The sequence below is a fragment of the Emys orbicularis genome, chromosome 4 (genome assembly GCF_028017835.1).
Source record: "Emys orbicularis isolate rEmyOrb1 chromosome 4, rEmyOrb1.hap1, whole genome shotgun sequence".
In the NCBI taxonomy this organism is placed as follows: Eukaryota; Metazoa; Chordata; order Testudines; family Emydidae; genus Emys; species Emys orbicularis.
In genome coordinates, this window is record NC_088686.1 from 120,752,290 (window position 1) to 120,770,359 (window position 18,070).

The 18,070-nt window shown below is 39.7% G+C and overlaps 1 protein-coding gene across 1 annotated transcript in view; it reads left to right on the plus strand.

Moving 5' to 3' along the window:
• The window catches only part of HPS5 (HPS5 biogenesis of lysosomal organelles complex 2 subunit 2), a 40,770-nt gene that overhangs the window by 1,376 nt on the left and 21,324 nt on the right, over positions 1-18,070 (plus strand). The window contains exons 2-11 of the mRNA XM_065403146.1: positions 940-1,112; positions 2,152-2,262; positions 5,076-5,140; positions 5,696-5,888; positions 9,559-9,692; positions 10,509-10,724; positions 12,154-12,225; positions 12,819-12,907; positions 14,088-14,266; positions 14,527-14,685. Coding sequence (XP_065259218.1) covers positions 1,005-1,112; positions 2,152-2,262; positions 5,076-5,140; positions 5,696-5,888; positions 9,559-9,692; positions 10,509-10,724; positions 12,154-12,225; positions 12,819-12,907; positions 14,088-14,266; positions 14,527-14,685 — 1,326 coding nt within the window. The 5' untranslated portion in view covers positions 940-1,004. The remainder of the gene's footprint in view (positions 1-939; positions 1,113-2,151; positions 2,263-5,075; positions 5,141-5,695; positions 5,889-9,558; positions 9,693-10,508; positions 10,725-12,153; positions 12,226-12,818; positions 12,908-14,087; positions 14,267-14,526; positions 14,686-18,070) is intronic.

The window sequence follows — 18,070 nt, forward strand, 5'->3', positions numbered from 1 at the left end:
ATTTTTGTATTCAGTGCAAGGTTTGGATGGTGGTGTGCAGGAAATAATGCATGGGATCCCAAACTGGTAGATGAAGATAAAAATACTGAATAGCTGTCCCATTCAATGCATGAATGATGGGTCCTGTGGAAACTGTTGTATGTAGTTAGGGTGTATCAGAGTGCACATGCGCAAGGAGGCTGAGTTAAGATTGAACGGGCTACCTTAATTTTGGTATTTTTTTAACCTTTGAGTGCTTGATATTGTAACACTCATATTTTAACAACATATTTTATATGTAATATCAATTTTAAGTGTGCCAGTGCAGTGATTTACACTGGTTTAACCAGATTGATCTTCAAAATTGATTTTTAGCTAAATCAATGCAATTTAGTTTATGGGCTGTGCCTAGATTGCACAGGAGACTGTAAACCCATCAGATATTTACCTTTAGGAATAATCAAATTGTAGCTTATCCAACAGACTAACATTTCTTAAATTAATTTCAGTGTAAATTCATAGACAAAACAAAGTAGGGCCCTACCCTTGCAGTCGGATCCATGTAGGAGGATCAAGTCTGCGGCCTGTTAGATTCCCCCCCTCCCTTTTGTATCTTTATGAGCAGTCTTAAGTCTTTGTCTGCATTAAAAAGTGTTTTCCTGTATAGCTATTCCAGCAAATCCTCTTTGTGTAGGCAAAGTTTATACCAGCAAAAGATTTCTTTTGCCGGTATAGCTTATACCAGTCTCTGAACAAAATAAGCTATACTGCTATACCCGTGTTTGCTGTCAGGCTATATTGGGTTAGGGGTGTTTCCCCCCTCCCCCCTTCTCCTAAGTGACATAGCTATGTGAGCATACTTTTATGTGTAGAGTAGGTCTTAAAGAACAAAGGTGGGGCAAGAAAGTAAATTGTAATTGATCAAGAAAGGGATTATATTCTTAAATTTAACTTCTGCAGGTACAGCTAGAAGCTGAAGTAAATAATGCACCAATGATTGAGTATTGCCAGGCTTTCTTAACTCAATGACATCTGTGCCAATGATACCAGAATCTTACAGCCATGTATTGGCAGAACTTGAGTGTTTGGATCCATTGCTTTCTGCACTCAGGCTGGATTCTAGTCGTCTGAAGGTAAGTTTGGTTCATGCTTGTTGCATTTACTATGTTGTTTCTTTTTTTTTTCAGACACAGAAGTCAATATTTTTGTCATGCTACAGCTTGGTGAATGACTGCATAAAATTACTTTGATTTGTATAGCTCTAGATTAGAAGCTATTATGCAAATTGCAGATTATGACTTGGTATTTGCTACTTAAACCTTGGGTCCAGCTTTATTACTGTCAGCTGCATGGTCGAGAGCAGTGGCTTCTTGGAAGAACAGTTAAGAGCAGTGTAGAACAAACAAAGATGGATTTTCTCTTGTCTATAATGAAATAAATAGAAAAATCTTGCATGTTATCTTTAAATATGTTGCTTGCCCATTCTTAAAGTCAAAATAATTTGCTATTTAATTCTGTTTTTGAAGCAAATTATGAATATAAGGTACTTTGAGAATAGATTAGTCAGTTGCAGGGAAAATGCAATATTTAACCCCAAAGCCTCTAAGAGCATGGTCACTTAAACCTTAAATCATAATACAAATGTTTTAATTCAAATTATTTTTTGGTCAGCCCATGAAATAGGATGATTGGCTAAACTTTAAGTGGATGCTACCTTACTCCGATGGACAACTTCATAGATCAAAGTATAGAACAGTTTGCTGTGCTTATTGAGTATGATGGCAGATCCATCAAAAGAAAATAACTTTTGCCCTTGTTTAAAAAATATAGTCTAACAAGGTTTAAAGTGCCCAAACAGCTTATGAAAAAACCTGAATGTGTCTTTCTGTGTCCTTTATCACTAAAGATATTTGCAGGAAAACAGTCTTCAAGAGTTTGTTTGCTTTTGTTGTCCACTCCTCTTTTAGAATGCACTGGTTGCACTTCTCTGACAACCTGGCCTTGCTGTTGCATATCTTGGGGGTGGGGGTGGGGGATGAACGATAGGCATAGAATGGGTTCTTTGTCAAAGCTTTGGTTTTTAACAAATAAAGGACAAATATGAGATGCCATTATCAGTGGAATTTACATTTATTTAAGTAGCTACAGTGTCCTGTGTCATAATTCTTTCAGTGCACATGTATAGCTGTATCTCGGAAATGGCTGGCTCTGGGCAGTTCAGGAGGGGGATTAAACCTGATTCAAAAAGAAGGCTGGAAACAGAGGCTGTTCCTCACTCATAAGGTAAGGTTAGAATTGTGCAAAAACCTCAGGGAAGGGCAATATTTCAATTGCAGAAGTGGGGAAATGGTAGCTTCGTATTAAAGTCCCAGGAATGTACAGCCTGTTGAATCATCCAAATAAACTGAATTTTCTGACTTCTTTGTGTTTGAACAGAGAGGTGGTTGTTTGCAAAAATAGTGCTTTGCAAAGTGTGGGGGTTTGAAAGAGGAGTATCCTGAAAGGGTGCATAGTCTACGCCGGGGCCAGTTTATTTACCTGCTGACGCGGCAGGTTCAGCCGATCGCGGCCCCCAATGGGGGGGCGGGGGGGGGCGGGAAGCCGCAGCCAGCACATCGCTCACCCGCGCCGCTTCTCGCTGCCCCCATTGGCCTGGGACGGCGAACCTGCCGCGTCAGCAGGTAAATAAACTGGCCCGGCCCGCCAGGGTGCTTACCCTGGCGAGCCGCGTGCCAAATGTTGCCGACCCCTGGTCTACGCAGTTGTTCTCCAGACTCATATTTTATCTTTTTAAAAATAAGTCTCTCTCTCTGTTATGTTCAAAAGAAAATCTTCAAAATGGGAAGTCAGCATAACCAGTTTGGAGTGTCTATCTAAATTTACAGCCAACCCGAAACAATAACTCTAGCTGTGAATTGCCTCAGTCATTTCAACAGGGGCTAACTCAAATGCCAATGATGATTCTCTAAATATTAACGCTGTTAGCTATTACTAAGGCTATGAGTTTGTCACGGAAGTTACAGATTCCGTGACTTTCTGTGACTTCTGCAGTGGCTGGTGTTGCTGGCTCCAGGGCTGCCCCTGGGCCAATTGCACCAGCCTCTGCTGGGGCAGTCTCGGGCCACCGCAGGAGGAATTTGGGTGGTGGGCTTGGGGCATGGGAGGGGCAGAGCTTACCTTGGGGGGGCTCCCCAGAAACGGCAACATGTCCCTCCCTCAGCTCCTAGCTCTGCCTGCTGCCTCCGCAGCTCTCATTGGCCGCTGTTCCTGACCAATGGGAGCTGCAGAGCTGGCAGCGTGCAGAGCTAGGAGCTTAGGGAGGGACATGTCGCTGCATCCCAGAAGCTGGGTAGGGGCTGCCAACCCCCCCAACCCCCTCCCGAGCACCAGCGGAGGTCCCAGGCTCCTCGCCATTCGCGGTGCTTCCCTCCACCCCCGCCCTCCGGACCATGCTCCCAGCACTCGCGGCGCCCCCCGGACTGCTCCCTCAGCACGTGTATTTGTGGCGCTCCCCGGACCACCACCACCCAGCATCCGTGGCACTCCCAATATTTAGTCAGGTGTATAGTACAAGTCATGAACAGGTCACGGGCAGTGAATTTTTGTTTACTGCCCCTGACTTGTCCATGACTTTTACTAAAAATACTCGTAACTAAAATGTAGTCTTAGCTATTACACTGCTCAATGCACGTAAAACAGGAAAGGAAGTATATTATGAAGATCTATCTATTCCAGTGTTCCCCAAAGTTGGTGGCATGTGCAAAGGACTAACTTGGGCTGGAGGAAGTGTTGAAAGTATATAAATTAAGATTTTAAAGGCTCATTGGCTTTTAACAACATGTGTTAGGGTTGGAGGCAAGGAATGATGGATTTAATTTTCCTATGGGGAGGAATGGGGCTTCGCTTTCAAAAAGCTGAGACTGTATTATACTAATAATGAAGTGATTGCATATCAAATGGTCTGTTCATTTTTCACTGTTGTAGGGGGAAGATGGATGAATAAAGGTTTTATTTATTTACAAGTCTTGATTTCTAAAAAAGTACAGAATTAATACTGCTGTGATGCCGGTGATGGGATCAGTAAAGCTCCTTGTCAACCAAATGATTTGGAGGCACTTCTATTACAAATATTTCTGTTTCGTTGTCTTCTTGTAAATGTATCTCCTTCAGTGCTAACTCTGTCTTTCACTTGTCCAAGTCCTTGAGACAGACATAATTTAGGAGCATTTTTAGATCTAATTATGCCTTTATGGGTATCCTTGTGTATTTTATGCCAGGATTTACCCTTTATTTGGTTACTTTTCAAAGTACTCCTTAACACTTGAGTTGTGTACAATTCTTTAAAAATATAACCACAAATTTCCAGTTGGCTCAAGGGCCACATGAAAGATCTTCTTTGTTACTTGAAGCACAGAGTTAAGAGAATGCTGTCTAATACAGATGGTATACTTAACTTCCACGTGCAGGAGACTGTCTTTTTCACTGTGCTAAAATAGGCTGTCAGCTGGTCTCGGTTGCACTGAGGATTGGTAATTCGTTATGAGCCTTTTGCATTGAGTTCATCAGTTTAGAATCCAATCCAGATCAGTAGCCATCAGATATCTTTACAGTCTAACAATAGTTGGTGAATTGAAACCACAAACTCATTTTGGTTCCTTGTGCATCGCTGTTTGTATTCTCAAAACAACCCTCATCATTGGCAGAATTGAATGGGTTTGAAAACTGAACCCTTGTCATTCATGGAGCTGGTTCCCTTAGTCCAGAATTTAAGATATTGCGTAGTCGTGTCAGATGAAGTAATTTTCATTGCCACTACCTATGTTCCTCTTCAGTGAATGAACCACAGGTCTTCAGTCTCCAGGACTGTCAGTTGGACATTTTTCAGAACCAGTAAGTTCCACTTAAAAAAAGTGACGAGAAGGCAAAGAATCCAAGAGCACTCGAAGCTACTATGTAGACTGACTTTCATCTCTTATTGTAGTTCTCAGGTAGAGGATAAGAACTGTGTATAACTAAATGTAGTAATGAGAACTAACTTGACTACTGCACTTGGAACTGTAGTCACTTCATCACTTGACTGGTCTTTTTTGCATCAGGAAGGTGCCATTTCCCGGGTCGCCTGTTGTTTACATGATGAAGATCATGTTGCTGTTGCCACCAGGTGAGAAATTTTATTTAATTAATTTTCCCCTTCCTGCCCCAAGGCTATAAAGCAACTTCTCGGGTGGAGTGTATTCCACCATAGCCATGTTGGTCAATTTCCCTGTTAGCTAAGCCCGAGACATTTCAGCGGCATGTGAAAGTGTGTTCGCTGACCTGATAAAGTGAAATGGGTAACTAAAACATTTATACGTTGAAATTCCAGTTAGTTACATTTATTTAACTCACAACTGCCACCTTTATTGGCAGTTTCAGAACAGAGGCCCAGGTTTCAGTGAGCAACCCTCCAAGTCAGGGCTGATATACATTGGTAGGTTGGTGTGTGGAAGCTTGTATTGTGCTTATCTTTGGATAAATGTAGCACTTTGTTTTTCAGAATTGTCAACCTCACACTTTTCATATGCACAGCATTCAAACACAGCTTCTTATATTAAAATGTATTCTTTGTTTAGCTTGCCTCTTTCTTGCAAGCAGCACTTCTTTACTACTGTTATAAATGATTGTCACTTTCAAAAGATCAGTTCTCTTAAAAATGTTAATCTCCTAACTATTACAGTCAAGGCCTTGTAGTGGTCTGGGAACTCAATCAGGAGCGTCGTGGAAAGCCAGAGCGGATTTATGTTTCCACTGAGCACAAAGGCAAAAAAGTCACATCTCTTTGTTGGGATACAGCCGCACTTCGAGTTTTTGTAGGAGATCATGTGGGAAAAGTGTCTGCTATCAAGATTAATACGTCCAAACAAGGGAAGGTAAAATATTACCCATTTTCTTTGCAATGAGAGGAGATTCCAACAGATAGAGACACAGATTCAGTGTGTCCATGTTTGTTAGTAAAATCAGGATGGGGGAAAGAATTCACTAGCAAATTAAGTTCTGCTCGTTTTAGTGACTAGTCAGGAGTGATGAACTAGATACTGGTATAAATGTTTGCTTCAATTCTTGACAGTATACATAGCTAGTCCAGCAAGTGGCAATATAATGTAAATATTCTAAAATACATTAGCATTCAATTTGGAGGTACGATTTACCACTTTTAAGAGACATTGAGTTCAGGATGGATTTTTTTGCACAGTGATGCAATTTCTTTTTAGAAGTCTGAGTGTAAATCCACAATTTCTGTCTTGACGGTTACTTTAAATTGTCTTAAGTAATCAAAAGATGGATACACCACATATTATGGTACTTCTGCTTAATTGTAGAATGAGTCCAACACTGTACAGGATGATATTAAGTTATTGTCTGCACTTACAGTGGCATATAGAATACAGGCACTGCACACCCAGCTAGCATAGGTATAAATAGCCGTGTAGACATGACTTAGGTGAGTAGAGTAGAGTGCCCTCCGTTGCTAAACACATGAGTATATACTCTACGTAGCTCTCTACATGCTCAAGCATTGCCTCCTATGTCTACACTGCTGTTTTTAACAGTGTAGTGTCGTGCTGCCGGAGTCCATTCCCTGCCACACGGAAAGGCTCTGGCAGTGGGGAGGCAGCAGAGAAACACTCCAGCAGCTCCCCCCCGCCAGAGACTTTCCTCGCTGTTTCCCCCTGCCAGAGCTTTTTACTGCCATGTCTAGCTACACACTTCAGTGACAAGTGTGAATGCAGCCCTCTTTCACTGTGGCATGTAGTTACATGTGTATTGCCTGTACTCTACACACTGCCGTAAGTGTAGACAAGGCAAAAAACACTTTGTCACAGTCCTGGCTGAGCTTCTCCCACTGGATGCTTGGCAGACAGCTGTGTTTGTACCCACACGTTGGATCCATGTGCTGCTAAGCTCCTCTGGATAGGCTTCTGGTTTCTCGGGCACACTTCCCAGGCATAAACTCTCTGATGCCACTTATGGGGAATGGGACCTTGTGGTTGAGCTGTCTTGGACTCCAGGATCAGTGCTGACCCCCCAAACCCTCCAGTCTCCCCAATTGCTAAAGCACATCTTCCCCAGAGCTCCATTCTCATGAGTATTCTGGTTCATCGTTTAATCCTTTAGGGACATGTGAAGTTAAAGCAAGTAATGCACAAGGACTTTCTAAAGTAGTTATGCTTTATTCATAAATCACAAGAGATAAACAGATATAGGCAAAATTAAATACCTTTACGCAATTCCCTCCCTCAGGTGCTCATGCTGAGAGGTGTTTGGATTTTGGTTAGTGCATTCAGGGTCCCAGGACCTCCTCTCCTTCCTTCCTCCTGACCATCTACCCACCTTGTTCTGTTCAGTGAGAGAACTACTCAGAGCACACGGTGTCCATTTATAACTTTCCAGTTCCTCTGCCATGTTACTCTTCTAGTCAGCCTCAAAGCCTCCCTCAGGTGATCAAGATCCATAGTCAGGTGTGTTGTTGCTTGGTTACTGCCTGTCTGAAGTCCAGACTGAAAACACTAGTTTCTTGCAACACAGCCTCCCCGTGTAGGTAACTGTTATGGCCAAGGTAGACCTGTTAAAATGTTAATGACTCTTGATGTTCCTGTCATAGATGTCTAGTTACGATCTGTGCCATGTATAATACAGTCCCTGTTATCAAATGTCTGATTCAGTATACACTGAGGCTTTCCGTGGTACAGCAATTTAATAATATGAACCAGAATTCATAAGTTTTACAAAAGGAAAGTCCCAAATCATGTCACAACTCCACAGTTAAACATGTTACCAGAACAATTGCAAAAAAGAGCAAAACTGGAACTGAAAATTATAGGAAAGTGGAAGTTCGGGTTTTGAGGTTCATATCATGTCAGATCTGAACGATACCTTTAGCCTTAAATCTGCAAAGTACTTTTAGAAAACCGGCTTCTGTCTTTTTTGCTATTTTATAATTAGGGCTTCAGATTTGTCAGGGCGTTTTATATAAAAAATCATGGAGCAGTTGCTAAGCCTGTGACTTTTACTAACTTTATTATGACTGCTCTGTGATTCTTGATAAAATATGCCCTGACAAATGAGGGGGCACTGACCATCTGCAGCAACACCCTCTGCTCCGACACCACAACCCTATTCCTAGCCTGGGAAGGGAGGGGGCTTCAGAGCAAGCCCAACCTGCACTCACCTCGAGCACAGGGAGCAGCAGAGCCTGCATCCTGTGGGGCTGGCCCCAGCTCCCCACTCCGGGCATTGCAACCAGGCATGCGGGATTGCAGCACTGCTCAGATTTGGCCCAGCCACCTCTTTGTTGTGATAGAGGGGCAGGCCAAACCTGAGTGGTGCTGTAGTCCCATACACCTGGTTGCAACACCTGGAGCGGGGAGCTGGGCCCAGCCCTGCAGGGCAGGAGCTGATGGTGTGGGGGTGAGTCATGGACGTAAAAAGAAAAGTCACAGATAAATGGGAAAATCATGCTATCTGTGACTCTTTTTTTCCTGCCATGACAAATCTATAGCCTTATTTATAATGTATAAAGTATTACCTATAAGAGGCCCGAAAGCCTTTGTATTAAAGAAAAAAATCTGCTTGTTTTATTTTAGAAATATCAAGTATGTCAACTCTATTCTTTCCTGGTTTTACTGGGTTACTTGGGGGACAAGGGGAGAAAATGTCTCTGGAATATATAATGTGTGCATGAAACCCTCACTAGAAGGGATTGGCCTGTTGAAGACCTGCTTTCTCCAAAATGTTAATTGGTCACTGAAGCTAAATAATACCCAAAGCTTTTATAGTCAGGCTATGGCCTGTCTACATTAGAGAATTGTAACAAACTTTCCACTTGTGCTACTACTGGTTCAGCTGCATCAATGTCGTCATGAGTGAGAGCCCAGGTGTGTGCTACCTGATGTATGTCCCACAGTCCGTGCAAGTCATCTATGTGAGAATTATTTGGTGAATGGTATTTAGACAACATACTGCAGAGTAACGCTGAAACTTGCTGGCATTTGTAGGTCACATAAATTTGAAGTTAAGTTACCTTAGCAGATAACTTTTATTCCCTACGGGAATACACCTAAGGGAGACTATTGCTGGCTTAAAAGAAAATGTGCATTGCATGGGTAATGACACTTATATAGAAAGAGAAGTTACTTAAAAAAAAGTCAGAGAGGACTATGATATACAACAATGTAGTATAAGTATACATTGATGGTTGGAAAAATTACAAGACACTATAAACAAGGCTCCCATCTTGCCAACACGTATGTGAATAACTGTATGTATGTGGGTAGTCCATTGAAATCTGTAGGGCTATTCACACGCATAAACATTCTCAAATCCAGGGTCTTGTTTTTAGAGGAAAAGTAATGGTGTACGTTATTGGATACAGGGCAGAGTTAAATTAATGTGAACAACCACAAACAGCTTGAAGTTTGCCATTTTCTGATCTTTGAGTGCAGCACTTTGCAACTGTAACTTTTTCTTAATGTTGTTTTTATGGAATATTATCAACATTGACCTAAGCCCAGTATGTGGTGTTTTTGTTTGTTCCTTTAGGCAGCGGCTGCTTTTGTGATGTTTCCAGTTCAGATTATAACCACTGTTGACTCCCGTGTAGTTCAACTTGATTATTTGGATGGAAGACTGCTTATTTCTTCACTTACTCGCTCCTACTTGTGTGATACTGAGAGGTAAGTTATACCTAACTGCAAAAGTATCAAGACATCTCTTAAAGTTGGAAACTGATTCAAATGGATTAGCTGAAAGATCATTCTTCTTTAGCATTTACATTTATCGTTCGTAAATTTCATCACTCGAAATTATCATCATTTAGCTGGTCAGACATAGTCATCATTGAAGAGACTTACTGGCATATTGTAGACCAGATGTCGTCCCGTAACAGTATTATCTTAATAGTATTAACGTAGTTCTTGGTTTTGCGTCTGATTTTAGGGGTTGGGTTTCATGGTTTTAAAATGAATTATAGCTTTTCTGAAGAGTTGTAAACTAAAGGTACGGTATTTAGTGTCTACACTGCACATGCAGTTTAACGGACACCCTTAAACTTTGAGTTAAGCAGAGACAGCAAGGAAAATACTGGTCCTGCTGTGTAGACCCTAGTTAGATAGACCCAACTGGCTGGGCAGATAGCATAGAAATTACTTTGATTGCTAAAGCAAAATAAATAGTAAAAATTAATGCAAAAAGGATGCAATGTCTTCATAAAGTACACATTTAAAAATAATGGAAAACTGACTTATATCAAGCAAACAGGTTTAGTTTTTGTTAATCTGCAACTATCTCATTGCTCTATACTTTGAATTATAATGGTGAGATTTTTCGGTTTAATTTATAAATAAACTTTACCATATCAAATATAAACGAAAATATTTTGGAAGCTTACAGTTATGAATGTTCCTTTGGTGGATACAGTCCTCCAAGAAAATGTTAAAACAAAACAGAGCCTGTTTTCTATATTGTCTAAATATATATTTTCCCCCCACTAGAGAGAAATTCTGGAAAATTGGTAACAAAGAAAGAGATGGAGAATATGGTGCCTGTTTTTTCCCAGCTGGAAAGAATTGTGGGAGCCAGCAGCCATTAATATATTGTGCACGTCCTGGGTCAAGGATGTGGGAGGTGAACTTTGAAGGGGAAGTGCTAAGTACCCATCAATTCAAACAGCTGCTCTCGTCGCCTCCTCTCCCAGTTATTACTCTAAGGTAGTGGTATTGATGGTGGTTAGTGATAAATCGGGTTATGCTTTCATCCCGTGACTCTTTCTGTGAAAGCTACTCTCTGAAAGTCACAAAATATAGTAATAAAAAGTCAAGTCATGAACAAAAGCTTCAGCTTGTCATGCAGCCTAGAGTTTTCATTTTGCAGCTCTCAGAAATGTGTTCAGCTGTTCCTTATAGCATCCACTCACCCACCCACTTGCATCCAAAAGTTGTGTTCTTCTAAAAGTGGGGGGGGGGGGGGAACCATCTGATTCATGACAAAAGTTCATGCTTCAGTAGTGACTAATGCAGTGCTTGCCAAATCAATTAGAAGTGGTCAATTTTTATTACATATCTTCGGGTTGGCAGTAGCTCTGTGCATGAGTGCTTTAAGAACTAATTTCTTTATTTTGTATTCAGTTTTGGCTTCCAATTAAATGTAGGTGTAGCAAGTTGTCATATTTGATTAGAGAAGTGAATTCACACTTTGACTCTTGGGTTACATTTTCCATAGCAGAGATGCAATTTAAAGTTATAAATCTACAGTGTTGCCTTTGGATGCTCGAAAATCACTATTACTAAACATAGAGCTGTTAACTCACTACCGTTTGGTAATATGTTTGACTCTTTTTGGAATGGGTTAGGTTTGGGGTAAGGGTCATAGCTTTCTCAGAAATACTTCCAGTGTACTTTATACCTATGGAAAATATAAGTATATAATTATTTCATAGAATAATTAATTTTTTCTATATTTGTATTTTTAAATGTTTTTGATGGAAAACTTCTAAACAAACTGATCTCTGACCTTTACTGTAAATTATCTCAACAGTTAAGGCAACCAGAGGTCTTGGGCTCCTGTTTTGAAATATCAGTCCTTTTGTAAAAAGAACAAGGAGTTCTTGTGGCATCTTAGAGACTAACAAATTTATTTGGGCCAAGTACTCCTCGTTCTTTTTGCTGATACAGACTAACACGGCTACCACTCTTGAGTCCTTTTGTAGTTTATGATGACCTCTTCCTTCCATGTTCATGGCAATTTAAAATGCCACTGAAAAACAATTACTGCTGTTAGTTAAAAGAATTATGCTAATCCATCCATCCTGTATTAATTCTAGAGGTAAATTGTAATATAGTCAGATTGTGACTTTAGTAAATATTGACATTCCTAGGTATTCCACTTTAGTAATAGTAGGTCTTTTGCCAGTAAACTTTGTTTATAAGTGACAGTAATAACTAAAGCCTCAATCTTACAAACATACCCATATGTTTAACTTTATACATATCACTTTAGTGGGACTAAATACATGCTTAAAGTTAAGCACGTGTGTAAGTGTTTACAGGACTGAGGGCTTAAATATTTTGCTAACATGATGTGTTTTGTAATTAGAATGAATTACTGTCAATTACCATTTAGATATTATATGTTTTATAGGTTGGATCCTCAGTATAATACTTCCGCCTGCTCCCTCCAGTCTTTGTCTTTCCCAAAACTGTTATATTTGACGTAAGTATTTACCAGCACTCTGCTTTATTAACAATATTGTCTTTGTGTTAGCTTTCATCACATCTGTTCAAATCAACATCCTGCAAAGCCCATGAGCAGTAGTTTTGATTTGTTTATCCTCTTCTTCCCATGCTCCAATTCCTCTTAACCCACTCCCCCCCCCCAAAAAAAACAAAAAAAAAACCCTGCAACCCTGTTGTCTAGTGAATTATTTTCAAATTCTGGCCAAAAAAATATAAATTTGTACTAACTTTCAGCATTTCCACTAAACACATTTTTTTTACAGGTTCACAGTTTCATGTAAATCTGCAAACCTTCTCCAAAAGTCAGTTTTTTTAAATACTTTTTTTTAAACTGTAACATGTACAAAATAATCTTCCTACCTGAATTCCCTTTATGCGGGCTTGGTTAAAGACTATAGAAAACAGAGATGTTAGGTCAGGAGGCTGTGTCTTAAAGTTCAGATCTTGTTCTCTAAATAAAAAAATAATAGATTAATTAAATACACTATTAAATGGAGTACTCTGGCAAGAGAATTTCCTTCCGAAATGAGTATTGTGAAACAATGCTTAATATTTTTTCTTTGCTTACAGCGAGCATTGTGTTATGACGTGGACAGAAAGGGGCATTTATGTCTTCATTCCTCAGAATGTTCAAGTTTTACTTTGGAGTGAAGTAAAAGGTGAACTTTAAGGAACTTAAGTTTTTGCTACATTGTTCATTACATTTTGACTCTCTAAAGTCCTGACTTACAATTTCTGTTTCCACAAGGGGGTTAAATAACATTCACTAATAACTTTCTAGTTAATCATCAGCAATTTGCGACAAATTTTTGAATATTTAAAAAAAAAAACTTTGAAAACTAATCTTTACAAATTGTTTGGATGCTTGCGAAATAAAGGTAGTAGGGGACAGTGTATTGAATCTCAAAAAGAAAATGGCCCAGTGTGATTCAATGAAACATCATAAATATTGTGGTTTCCTTTCCTTGCTTCTCCTTACTCCATTTTATCATCTTTCAAAGAATATCTGATGTGGATCTAACCCTAACAGATTAGGAGATTTTTGTATAGTGTTCTTCTAAGTTGTATTTACATTCTTCAATTTAAACAACTGCCGTGTTACACAAAAGGACTAATAAATGTTCTACAGGTATTTAACTGCACTTTGATATTAACAGTTCAAAATGCCGCTGTTATGGAGTATTTGCACATTTAGTGTTTCTTGTACATCAAATTAATTAAATCCTTAACAAGCAACTAATTAATTTCAAATAATTGAACACCTGTCATTGTGCTATGTAGTTTCTGCATTTTTTTGTTTTTTCAAAGAAAAAATATGTACATAATGTGGAATTAAATACTTCCAAGTAACTTGGCAAAGGTCAAAGGACTCATAGATTTTAATTGTATGCAATGGTAATTATATACTAACATAGTGCCATCTAATTGTTATCCCATATTCTACTGGTGTATTTCAGGAATGGAAATTTGTTGTAATCATTAGTAGGCAGATTGAAAAGTACAAACTGTTTCCAATGTGGTTGTGGCCTTGTCAGTCCCAAGATATTAGAAACATAAGGTGGCTGAGGTAATGAACCAACTTTTATTGAACCAACTTTTGTTGGTGAGAGAGACAAGCTTTCGAGCTTACACAGAGCTCTGCTTCAGGTCTGGGGAACTTACTCAGAGTGTCACACTAAATCTGTTCTACGTTGTATTGGTCCAATACAGAATTTGGACCAATAAAAGACATTACCTCACCCATTTTGTGTCTGTAAATTGTTTCCAAGTTTTCCCAGAAAGGAAATACTGATAAGTACATTCATCCCTAAGACCTTTCTACTCCTCTGTTTTATATAGATATCCAGGATATAGCAGTGTACAGAAATGAGTTGTTCTGTCTGCATACGAATGGAAAAGTCTCGCACTTCTCTCTTCTGCTAGTAGAGCGTTGTGTAGAACGTCTGCTAAGAAGAGGTTTCTGGAGTCTTGCTGCCAGAGTCTGCTGTCTCTTCCAGAACTCTATTATTTCCTGCAGAGTAAGTTATGACCTCTTCCCACCTCTCTACTACATCTATTCAGTTAAGTCCTTTTGTCCTAAACCAAATCCTATAAAACTCGCACTTTGGATTTTGGAGCTTTTTGTCATGTTGAAATGTAATTGTAGAACTAATAAGCAATTACTCCTTTATTAGAAAACTTAGCCTATAATTGCATGGGTAATAAATTAAAACCACTCTGTTATGTTTCATATGAGCATTAAGAATATTAACAAACCTCTTCCTTTTTGTATTGTTAGGCAAGAAAATTTTTGCCTCTAGACAAACTAGAGCATTTGAAATCGCAGCTGGACCTCTCAACCCAAAGTGATGTCATTAGCCAACTGGAAGAATTGATATCAAAGCTGGAACCTTTAGATTCTGCATGCAGCAGCAGAAGGAGCAGTATTTCATCACATGTAGGTGTATATAAAGTTGATTTTTTCCCCCCTAATTCAGTTCTTCCTCCTTTTGTTATAACCTTGTCTATTGCTATCTGTAACCGTGGTTGCTGGAGGGACGATTCTGAAAATGGTTCCCTTTAAGCAATCCAGCCTTTGGCTCCCACCCAGACAGCCAAGTCTATATGGTGAGGATTATTTAAAACTTTATTCACCATATATAAAGTCCTACCAATCCCAAGGGATCAGACACATTACCCACCAGGTCAATGAATATTTCAGATCTTACCCAAATACACGCTTACAGCCAATTCTTATTAACTAATCTAAGATTTATTTAAAAAGAAAAGAGAATTACTGTGGTTAAAAAGCATTATACATACAGATATGAGTATAGTTCTTAGGTCAGTAGAGATAGTGAGGATGCTGATTTGTAAAAGTCCTTCCTGAATCAGTTCAGTAGGTTATAGTCCAACAGGCAGTCGATGTGTAGAGTTTGCTCAAATTCTTCCATGAGAATTTGCAGGGATAATTCAGGGTACACCTGGAGACCTCAGTCTTACGACTTGAACTTCCCCATCAAAGTTTAAGCAGATCTGAAATAGTAAGGGTCAGGCCCGAGCCCTTTATAGCTGAAGCTCAGCAGATAAGTCTTTTGACAGCAAATGATCACAGCAGGCGCCTTCCCGATGAAGAATAGGAACTATATTGTTACATGTAGAAATTTAGCTTCAAAGCATTTCCTATGTATATGCAGATAAACTAGTTGCATTGATTAGCATATCGCAAATTACCCATTCAAATGGTTCATAGGTAGTGTACTACAAACTTCAAAGAGAAATAAAGACAATGATATTATTACACCACAAGTCTCATCTAAATGTTAATATCTCTTTTTGATCTCTGAATCAATAGAATATAGTAATGAAACATTATAGACAGGAACTGAAGTTTAGCATCTACATGCTAATTAGATTACATTGTTAAATTTATAATAAGATATAGGTAAACAGACAAATACAATTAATAGCTGCTCCTAATTCTCTAATAGTAGTGGTTTATATTTCAAGAACTCTGGTCTATTTAACATGGCTTTCTTAAATATATACAAGGAATGGTCCTGTTTAGCATTTCAGTACTATTCTAATATGTCCTTAAAGATGGATTTTGTTTCAACCAGCCTGCTGGTTGCTTAACCCTCGCTGGCTCAGTGTCACATAATCCTTCACTCTGTAGATTAGAAAAAAGGTTTATATTATATTTGCCTTTCTTCACTGATAGTGGTCAAATATTTATGGTGACAAGGTTGGGGGGAGGCAATATCTTTTATTGGACCAACTTCTGTAGGTGAAAGGTACAAGCTTTCAAGCTACACGGCGCTCTTATTCAGGTCTGAGGAAGGAAATCAGAGTGTCTTAGGGTACGTCTAGACTACCCGCCGTATCGGCGGGTAGCAGTTGATTTATCGGGGATCGATATATCGCGTCTCATTAAGACGCGATATATCGATCCCCGAATGCGCTCCCCATCCATTCCGAACTCCACCGGAGCGAGCGGCAGTAGCAGAGTCGACGGGGGAGCCACGGCCATCGATCCCGCGCCGTGTGGACCCCAGGTAAATCGATCTAAGATACTTCGACTTCAGCTACGTTATTCACGGAGCTGAAGTTGCATATCTTAGATCGATCCCCCCCCAGTGTAGACCAGCCCTTAGCTAAATACAATTTAAGACAGATTGTTAAACATAAGGGTTAACTCATGTTGTAGGAGGCCACTTGAAAAGAGGTGGGCAATTGAGGGTTAGACTGTTATGCATAAAGGGTTTGAAGTGGGCAATTAAGGGTAGCAGGCAGTGGTGGGAGTGTATTACAAATTGTTGTAATGAGCCATAAAACCAGTGTTCCTCTTGAGTCCCATGGTTTTTGTTGTCCACCAGTTACAAATTTAAGTTCCCAGTTGACACCTACCACCCCACATTGGAACCCATAGTGGGTATCATCATACAGTTAAAACCCATATTTGATGCGGACCACATCCTGAAGTAAACCTTTCTTGAGCACCCTATTGTTGTCTTCAAACAACCACCCCAGCCTTGCCAAGCTCTTCATCAGAAGCAAGCCCCCCACTGTAACCAACTAAAAGCAGCACCAACCCCTGCCAGAATAACAGATGCAAAACCTGCAGACATATCTCCCTTGTTACAATGATCAGTACCTCACACGACAAACACACCTTTTGAGATTCATGGGTCCTACACATGCTTATCGCAACTCATTCAGTACATCAAATGCCCCAAAACAACTTTGTGGGTGAAACCAGTCAATCATTACATTCTTGAATGAACTCTCACAAAAAAATGATCAAAGACAAAACCGCGTATTGCAAACTTTTCTCACAAAGCGATCGTTCCATATCTGTTCTTTCAATACTCGCCCTCAAATACCACAATACCTTCAAAAGATGAGCCTGGGAACTTAAATTAATAACTCAGCTAGACACCGAAAAACATGGATTCAACAGGGACACTAGTTTTACGGTCCATTACAACAATTTGTAATCCCTCTCTCTTCTCCCCCCCCCACCCCCCATTGCCTGCTACCCTTAATTGTCCACTTCAAATCCCTTATGCATAACAATCTAACCCTCTGTTGCCCATTTCCTTTCAAGTGGCCACCTACAACATGCATTATCCCTTATGCTTAACAATCTGTCCCAACTTGTATTTAGCTCACGCACTCTGATTTCCTTCCCCAGATCTGAATAGGAGCTCTCCATAGCTCAAAAACTTGTACTTTCCACCAGCAGAAGCTGGTCCAATAAAAGGTATTACCTCACCCACCTTGTCTCTTTCATATCCTGGGACCAACGTGGCTACAATCACACTGCAAGATACTTAGGGTGTCTATTACTAACTAGACTAATTGGGGTGGGAACCTAAAAATGTTAATTATGCAGTTTTCTAGATTTGTAACGGCATGATTCGATAGATTTCATGTTCATCTAGGGCTACTTAATTCTATTCTCTGACCCACCATGATTCCTGCATGACAGTATTTCTTTTTTAAAGCTATATTTTAGAGTGCTGTAACATTCCTCAGAAAATGCTGGTTTGTGTGGAAATGTGACATCATTTGGGCATAAGACTTTTTTCCTCAGTTTTAAAAATTGGCTTTAATCTTACTTACAAAAGTGCTGTCTTACTCATGTGGTTGGTTAGGTGTTGACCCTAACTTTTAGTATCTTGTGAAAAGGAAAAACTTGCTTCATACTTAGCACTTACATAGCTATTTTCATCTTCAAAGCACTTTAGACAACTAATTATTCTCACAACATCCTGTGAGGTTATCCATGTTGTAGAGATGTAGAAATGCACAGCTTGAGCTGAACCATGACCAGGGAGAAA